Below are 9,428 nucleotides of genomic sequence, written 5' to 3'. Positions count from 1 at the left end.
TTCCTTCCTTCTTCCCTTCCTCCTTTCTTCCCTTCCTTCCTTCTTTCCTTCCTTCCTTCCTTCCAAGTGTAAAGATTTGTGCTGGATATATTTGTTGAGATACAAAGTTTTAAATACATGATTCCTGCCTGAACTCCACAATCTACAATCATCAATAACAACTGCATTTATTAAATGTCTACTATGTGCAGAGCCCTAGGCTAGAGGACTGAGGGAATTTAGCTATGTCCTAGTCTTTGTTCTCATGGAGCTCATAATCTAGGAGGGAAAATGAAAAAAAACAGATGACTAAAATGCACAGCAAGGAAACAACAGACAGGTATGTGATGACTACAATTTAAGGCTACAACACAATGGAAAACATGTTGGATTTGAACTCTTAGGACTGTAGATCTATAACTAATCTAATTCAATTTTATCATTTTGCAGATAAGCAAACAGAGGCTCCAAGAGTGACTTTCTCATTGCAAAGCAGAGCTAGGATTTGAACCTGGGAACTTTAATTCCAAAGCTAACATTCTTTCTACTGTATCATATTAACCCTGCATCCAAAAAGTTATTCAGACAATTATTCCCTGGTTGACCTTGAGCAGTTCATTTAGCTTCTCTGGGCCTCCTCAGTTTCCTGCTTTATAAAATGAAAGGCTGAACATGAAGTCTAAAGAGGTCCCTTCCAGTTTCAAGCCCTTAATGCTATGAATAATAACAGACTCTACAGGGCAGATAGGTGGCTCAGTGGATTGAGAGTCAGGCCTAGAGACGGGAGGTCCTGGGTTCAAATCTGACCTCAGTTACTTCCCAGCTGTGTGACCCTGGGCAAGTCACTTAACCCACATTGCCTAGCCTTTAATGCTCTTTTGCCTTGGAGTAGTATTGATTCTAAGATGTAAGGTAAGGGTTTAAAAAAAATAAGAAATGGAGGTAACTTGTATTATAGGAGGGTTTCTATAGGCTCTATTTTTTAAAATTTTTTTTTAAATTTAAACCCTTACCTTCTGTCTTAGACTCAATACTATGTATTGGCTCCAAGGGAGAAGAGTGGTAAGGGCTAGGCAATGGGGGTCAAGTGACTTGCCCAGGGTCACACAGCTGGGAAGTGTCTGAGGCCGGATTTGAACCCAGGACCTCCCATCTCTAGGCCTGGCTCTCAATCCACTGAGCTACCCAGCTGCCCCCTAGGCTCTATTTTTTTTAACCCTTACCACCTTCCATCTTAGAATCAATACTGTGTATTGGCTCCAAGGCAGAAGAGTGGTAAGGGCTAGGCAATGGGGGTTAAGTGACTTGCCCAGGGTCACACAGCTAGGAAGTGTCTGAGGCCAGATTTGAACCCAGAACCTCCTGTCTCTAGGCCTGGCTTTCAATCCCCTGAGCCACCCAGATGCCCCCTACCTATAGGCTCTTGAAGGCATCAGGGAAGGCTTTCTGGGTAAGAGGGCATTTGATCTTTTCCTTGGAGGATAGATTGAAGTTTCAAAAGCAGAGGTGGAAAGTGAGGAGGGCATCACAAGCATAGAGAATGGTGTGAGCAAAAGTATAGGGATGTGAAAGTACTCCATCTGTGTGAGAAAGATTGAGTCTGGATAAATCCATAGAATGGATAGAACTTCTATATAAACTGTGATCCTCCCTTCATCAAGCACCTATGGCACACCTAAGTACTGATGCTGGTGTTTGGGGAAACAAAAGGGAATAACAGATTCTCACAATATTTTCAATTATAAGGACACTGGGTTTGGGCCTATAAAATCTAAATTTAGATCCTGGCAATGCTATTTACCAGCTATCTATGATCCCAGGCAAGCTACTTTACATTGAGGCTCAATTTCCTTATGCAGAAATCAGAAAAAAAGTAATGCTTGTACTATAGACTTCACAGGAATGTCTTGAGGATCAAATGCCAAAATAATTAGATATTCAACTGAATCTACTAAATCTTTGATTTGAGCATTCCAAATCAAATGACATGATGGATATAAAGTATTTTGTAAACCTAAGCCATTACTACTACTACCACTACCACCACCACCACCACCACCACCACTACTACTACTACTGCTACCACTACCACTACCACTACCACTACCACTACCACTACCACTACCACTACCACTACCACTACCACTACCACTACTACTACTACTACTACCTAAAGGATGAATTTTATCAACTGCATCCCTGAAAATGGGTATCCTGTCCATTCTCAAATACTCTGATTACATTATACTGAATATCTCATGAAAAATTCCTTGTAAAGGTCCAAGCTTGCAGGGCCAGTCATCTAGAAATTACTTTTTCCCCCCTAGGGCCCATGAAATTTCATTTGTGATTACCACGAAAATAGAGGTGATTATGGGACCATAGACCTAGCACTTAGACTATTCTTAGATGTGAATAACTGAAAAGTGGGAGAATATTTTGCAGTTAGAAGGAACACTATGGTGTGTGTGTGTGTATGTATGTGTGTGTGTGTGTGAGTGTGTGTGTGTGTGTGTGTGTGTGTGTGTGTGTGTGAGAGAGAGAGAGAGAGAGAGAGAGAGAGAGAGAGAGAGAGAGAGAGAGAGAGAGTTAGGAAGACTGAGACTCAAGTCCTACCATTTACACATACTGATTGTGTGATCCTAGGTAAATCCCTTAACTTCTCAGTTTTCAATGTTCCTGAAGTTCTTGAATGCAGTGGTTTTGAAACTTTTCTGTCTTGCAATTAAACACTCTTTAAAATTACTGAGGACCCCGGAGAGCTTTTGTTTATGTGGCTTGTATAAATTCCATCTTAGTTTTATTATGAAAATAGTTTTGACTTTTTCTAATTTTCTGAAAGAGTCTTGGGGATTCCTCTCCCACTTTCACCTTAGAGAATTTTCTCATACTTTGAGGATTGTTGCTTTACAGCAGAGAAGATGCTGACCAGCATTGGTGGAAGGCATTCCCTCATCCAAGAAGTTCTCTATGCTAATTAAATCATGTCCAGTTTCTGTCTTCTCAGGGATTTTAGAAACCACCTAGAATAAACCCCTCATCTTATACAGGAGATTAAGACCCAGAGAAAGGGGACTCATACCTGATTATGGGGAGGAAAGAAGTGGGAGGACTCAGATTTGATTTGTTTCCTGACTCCCTGCCTAGTGTTCTTTTCACTCCTCCAAACAAGTGCTGTTCTCAAGGTAATACTGAATGGTAGAGGATGGGTACCTTCTTGATCCAACTCCTCCTTCCCTTACACATTACCTTTCCCCTCTTTCTACTCTGACTTCTGTAGATGACCTCTTCCATACAAAAAGAATTGAGCTGAACACTGACAGAAGAGAAGAGGCACAGTTGCTTCCTCTATCTCCTTCCTCTCCTTGAGGATCAGGATAAGCACTGGGTTTTCTCTCTCTGCAAAAATGTCCCCCAACTATAGCTTAGATAGAGGGATGGTGAAAGGCTGGTTCCTGGTATTTTCTGGCATCATACTGTTTCCTCTTCTCAATCCCCCTGTAAACCCTCTTATACTAAAGCTGGAAATTTGCAAACTCTTTTGTGGGGAGGGGGGAAGGGAAGGCACTCCTTAAAGAGTCTCAGGCAAAATCATCTCTCCCCATCCCCTGGAAAACCCTAAATCCCCCAAATGAAGTGTCAGGCAGAAGCAGACATGGGCAGAGAACCCACGGCTCAAAGATGAGAACTGACTAATCCTTTCCAATCCATTCCTGCACTTCAGACACCTCTCAGCCCAGTCACTGAAATCCACCCACCCAGGTTCAAGACCTTGGCAGTCATGAACTCAGCTGCTGACATTCAGGGCTGACTTGTCACAGGTCCCATTTGCAACTTACAGCTCTAACTTGAAGGTCACTCTTTGGCCAACCCATCAGATAGTCACATATGTGGGTGGGGAACAAATGAGCAAATGAAGAACTATAATGAGAGGTAGTGCAGGATTGGAGAAAGCTTGTTGGCCTTGGAAGAAGGATAAACTTGTTCAGAATCCCACCTTGGAAACTTCCTGACTGTGTAAGGAATAACATCCCACCACAGATACTTCCCATCTGTTCAAGTATGAGCAAATCACTCACCTTCAGCTTGTCATCTATGACATGGGTTTAATTATGGCTGTAGTACCTACTTCTGTGTGTGGAAAGTGTTTTGCAAACCTTTGAAGGATAGATAAATGTCTTCTATTATTATGGGAAGAGAATAGGAGAGAATAAGGGATCAGAGGTAAGAAGTAGGTAAGGGAAAGGAGAAAGGAAGGGGGGATGAAGAAAAGAAAATAGGAGGTAGGGGAGAAAATATGGAAGGCAAGACAGGAGTAGAGAAAAAGCTAAAAGAGATGAAAACCCAGACAAATTACTTTAAGGTAAATATTATATGTTTTTGGCCTTTTTATCCCTAGTGCTTAGCAGAAAGTTTGGTACAGAGAATATGTTTAATAAAAGAATTTTTAGTTGAATTATAATTGTCCCTCACCTCACCACTAGTAGGATATGAGTGCCTTGAAGGCTGGGTTTGTGCTGTATTTATCTTTGTATCCCCAGAACTTAGCATGTTGTCTGAACTTATGTAAATACCAGAAGGATCTGTGATTTTCTTGGCACTTGGGACTTCTAGTAGGAGGTTCCCATCCACCAGTGGAGATGACAACCCTTCCATGACTTAATAGCTAAGTCCCAGAGAGTTCTCTAAAGCCCATAGAGGTTAAGTGATTTGCTCATAGTTAAACAGATAATACGTGTCAAAGCCATCATTTAAACTCAGGTTTTTCTGATTTTAAGTTCACTACTAATCTTTAGGCCCTATTGCCTCAATACCTTGAATGTATGAGGTTCTTTTAACACATTTGTTAAATTTAATCAGACTGAATCTAATTGTCATTTCATTCTTTAATTATGGGGAAAATAAAAGGAAGGAAACTATTTATTTCTCTTTGATGCCAAAGGATCTATGGCCACTGCCTTTTTCAAGCTGAGCTTTCAGTTCCCATATCCATTCCTTCCCCAAAGACCCAAGACAAGGTAGTTCCCACATCCATAAGGACCTATAAATCAGAGAACTATCAGAACCATGGACAGCTCCGAGAGAATCCAGGAGGGTTATTTATTCTCTGAATCCATGTTTGGCCTCTCTGGTGATAATGACCCGGTGAGACATTGGAGTAATCTCCTTGAATAAGGGCCAGGGAAGATCACAGAAAGCATGAGTGCAGAGAATGATTCCAGGAGAATCTGGCACTTGCTATGCCTAGCTGAGTTGTCTAGCCACTTAGTGTCAGATGTTTCTCCAGGGCCTGGGGATGTGTTCCCCTTGGTTGGAATGAGGGAGGAATATGGAAGCACCTCCCATGCTAGTGGACATGATACCCATTGATCTGTCCTGGGCATCTGTTCAAGTCATTGCCTAGTGAAATTGAATTTAGTTTTCATGTGGGGATACCAGGTCTCTGTAGAAGCCAGGCTCTAGGACTTTGCTCTTATCCTCCTCGATACCAGAAAAAACCTTGAATGTCCACTATGTTAAAGTTGTCTTTTACTTCTTTCAAAACTTACCTCCTTCCAGGAAGTCTTCCAAAACTAACTCCATCCAGCTTGCTAGGCAACTGTACTCCAGTCCCCTTGGTCCCCCCCCCCCCTCTCTCTCTCTCTCTCTCACACACACACACACACACACACACACACACACACACACACACACACAAGTACACTTTGCTTGCACTGTTGTCATTTACATTGGCACATAAAGTTCATCCCTATGTGAGTGAGTGTGTCTCTTCTAGCCCTCAACCTTGGGGATGATTTCCTTAAGGATGTTCTACACTGATCAGAAAGTCACACTCTATGATATACAATAGACACTCTCCCATGATTATGGGCTTTATTCACCAATTGTGCTTCACAGATTCAGACACTTAGAGACAGATGAGTACTTAGAGATATCCAGTCTATTCCCCTACCTGGTGCCGCATCCCTGACAGAAGATCATCCATCCTTTGCTTGAATACCTTCAGCAATAGTAAGCTTAGTACCTCACAAGGCAGTCCTATCTATTGTGAGACAGCTCTCTTTGTTAGGAACTTTTTTTCTTACAAGTTGCTTCTCTTTAACTTCCACCCACTGTTCCTAGTTCTTCCCCCTGGGGCCAAACAGAACAAATCTAATCCTTCTTCCACATGACAGCCCTTCAGATATTTGAAGAAAGCCAAGTGTTAGTTTCTTTCCATCCAAATTAACAATTTTGTGTATGTATTTACTTTATATCCATTTTATATGTATTTGTTTCCCCCATTAGAATGTAAGATGCTGGAATGGGAGGATTATTTCATTCTTTGTGTTTCTATCTCCAGTGCCTAGTATAATACCTGTCACACAGTAGGTACTTAGTAAAAACTCAGTGGTTAATTGAACTATTTTCCTACATCTTCTTCAGGCTACAAATCCTCATTTTCCTTCAAATGATATTCAAGTGACATGATTTGAGTCTCTTCCTAATCTCAGTTCTTTTCCAATGCACATTTTACCTTGTCACTGTGTCTCTTATTTATGAATAAGGAGGGGTCCATAGTAGTGTGGGAACTGATGGATAAAGGGCTTCCTCCTTCCTCATCTTGCATATGATTTAGTGAGGAATGGTCAATAAATAGCCTTTTCTCAGTCTCCATTCTTCTTGACTTCTCTACAGCATTTGACAGTTTTGACTATTTCCTCCCTCTAGATATTTTCTCCTTTCTGTATTTTCATGACATTACTCTCTCCTGATATTCTTCATATATTTCTGGGTCTCCCTTGCAGGATCAGCATCTGTGTCCCATCATATAACTATAAGTGTCCAATAAGACCTGACCTTGAGCCCTCTACTCCTCCTTTTCTGCTATCCTGGGTGATACAAACACATTGGCTCGACATTTAAATTCCTTCACAATCTTGCTGTAACCCACCTTTCCCATTTATTATACATTATTTTGTTGTTCCCTTAACTCAAGAATTCACTTCAAGTCTCCATGCCTTTAATCAAGTTTTTCTCTATACTTGGAATGCACCCCATCCTAACTTCTGTCCCTTAGAATCAAGGTTCAGCATAGGTGCTACCTTGTTGGTCAAAAGGCCTTTCCTGACAGCCCTGGTTGTTAGTGCCCTCTCTCCCTACTCCTTGAAAGAACATATGGATCTGATTGAAAAATGACTAAACAATCAATCCTACCTCACTAGATATAAATTCTTTGAGGGAAGGGAATTATAATCTTTGGGTTTGTCGGCACAGCACCTAGCACCATGCTTGGGACATAGTAGTCACTCGTGTTGGGATGGATTGAATGGGAAGTGGGAACTTTGTGGGCTAAATCCTTGTTTGTGGCCCATCAGAGTCCAAAAGGAATTTAGACTCAATTTCTCCAAAGTACTTTGTTGAGAGGTGGAAGGATGCTCCCTGGGATGTCTCATTGCCTCTGGTCAGCTGCAGGCAAGCTGGGGGCCCTTACGCACCTTCTCCAGGCCATCTTCCTTCAGGCTGATGATATCCAAGTCAAAATCAGTCCTTAAGCCACTGGTTTTGTTGAAAACAATCCGTCCAGTTAATCCTTCCCATTGAGCCTGCCGGAGGGAAGAGGGCAGAGCTGCAATTACTTAGCCTCATAAATCATCATTCGGTACAACTGTACAATGCTTCATTTTAATTACTCCTTACACCGAGACTTTTCCCCAAAGACCATGATTAATTAATAATCACCTCCATCATTGCAGGCTGCAGCACAGGCCGGTGATTTCCATAAATTCTATTATACTCTTTAGCCAGACTTACATTTGTACCTTTCTTGTTGAACATCGATCTCAGATTTGCCCAAATGAGCCCCCTGCCTCTGTGCTCAGTGCAAATATTGCCTGCCTTTCTTGGCTCCCAGAGGAGGGGGAAGGAAGGAAGAACTAGGGACCAAACTGAGCCGAGAAGGTTTAGCAAATCAGGGGCCTCCAAGGCAGGGCAAAGAAGGAAGACCCCGGGATCATGGCCGGGAAAGTTCAACCCAGGGAGGGAAAGGAAGATGGCAGGGGCAGGAAGGCCAGCAAGCACAACTCATCTCTGCAAACCCAGCCTATAAAGCCAGCTATGATGATGACAGGAAGTAGAGAGAAGAGAGCAAGTGAATCATGGAGAGAGGCAGATAATAGCAACTGACATTTATACAGAGATTTAAGATTTACAAAGCACTTTATTTACCGCATCTCATTTGATCCTCACTCTAGCCCTGTGAGATAGGTAGGCACTATGAGTATTATTATCATCTCTCTTTTACAAATGAAGGAAGTGAGGCTCAGCGACTCCTAAGAGACTTGCCCAGAATCACACAACTAATAAGTGTCCAAGATGGGGTATGAACTCAGGTCTCTCCTGACTCCCAAGTCTGATACTCTTTCTACTACACTCTGCTATCTCTTGGTAGAGACATGGAGTTGAAGGGAGGAGACAGAGAGAGATAGAGGGAGACAGAAATAGAGAGACAGAGACAGCACAGAGACAAAAGTGGAGTCAGAGAGACAGAGAGACAGAGATAGAAAAAGAGAGGCAAAGACCAACACAGAGGCAGAGAAACCCAGAGCAAGAAAGAGATAGTCATAGACAGATGTAGATGAAGGTAGAAGAGGAGAGAGACAAATGGAAAGGAGAGGGCTGCTACAGGGAAAGAGGAAGGAAGGGAGGGAATGGAAGAGAAGAACAGATTTAAGGAGAAGACAGGAGAGGTCAGGGCAGTACAAGAATGGAGAGGATAGATGAGAGTGAGAAAGACAGAAGAAAGATGAAAGAAAAACAAATTGACGCAGATAGATATAGAGAAAGGCAGAAGCAGATGAAAGAGACAGAGAGAGGAGCTCAGTCTTGTTAGATTAGTAGGATGACCAATTGAAAGCTGCTCAACCTTAAGAGCCCAGGGAATACCACAACACACATCCTGGGGTCCAGGAGTCAAAAATAGTTGTGGCTGTGATGTTGATGACGTGTTGTATCTAAATGCTCAAGAGGTACTTCAGAATAATAAACCTCAGACTAATGTTCACCTTACTGAGGACCCATACATGCAAACATACAAATAGTCACTGCCATTCTGAGACTCCCTAAGCCAGTGATAGGCAACCTTTTGAGCTTGGTGTGTCAAAATTCGCCAAAAAAACAAGCATAACTCGGGTGGTGTGTCACTTTAAGAAAAAACAAACAAACTATAATTTCATGATATTTATAGTTTAAATAACAAAAATGTATAATTGTAATATATAATTCTATACTAATAAACCAAATAGGTAAATAAACCCAAAATAAAACAAATAATAATTATTAATAAACCAAAATAGGTAAATTAATATAGGTAGAATTGCCATCTATAGTGCACAGAGTGTCTACACTACACTATAGCAAATGTTTCATCCGGCATGTGGCCCCCCCCCCATACTTCCCTGTATGTGGCT

General features: G+C 41.8%; 1 protein-coding gene across 3 annotated transcripts in view; it reads right to left on the bottom strand.

Annotated features, from left to right (window-relative positions):
• GRIK3 (glutamate ionotropic receptor kainate type subunit 3) overlaps positions 1–9,428 on the bottom strand; it is a 350,540-nt gene that overhangs the window by 99,528 nt on the left and 241,584 nt on the right. For all 3 annotated transcript variants that reach the window (XM_044671492.1, XM_044671491.1, XM_044671493.1), the window contains exon 8: positions 7,458–7,565. In XM_044671492.1, the coding sequence (XP_044527427.1) occupies positions 7,458–7,565 (108 nt within the window). The remainder of the gene's footprint in view (positions 1–7,457; positions 7,566–9,428) is intronic.

This window comes from Gracilinanus agilis, chromosome 3, assembly GCF_016433145.1.
Source record: "Gracilinanus agilis isolate LMUSP501 chromosome 3, AgileGrace, whole genome shotgun sequence".
Classification (NCBI taxonomy): Eukaryota; Metazoa; Chordata; class Mammalia; order Didelphimorphia; family Didelphidae; genus Gracilinanus; species Gracilinanus agilis.
This window is presented reverse-complemented; position numbering and strand designations above follow the sequence as displayed.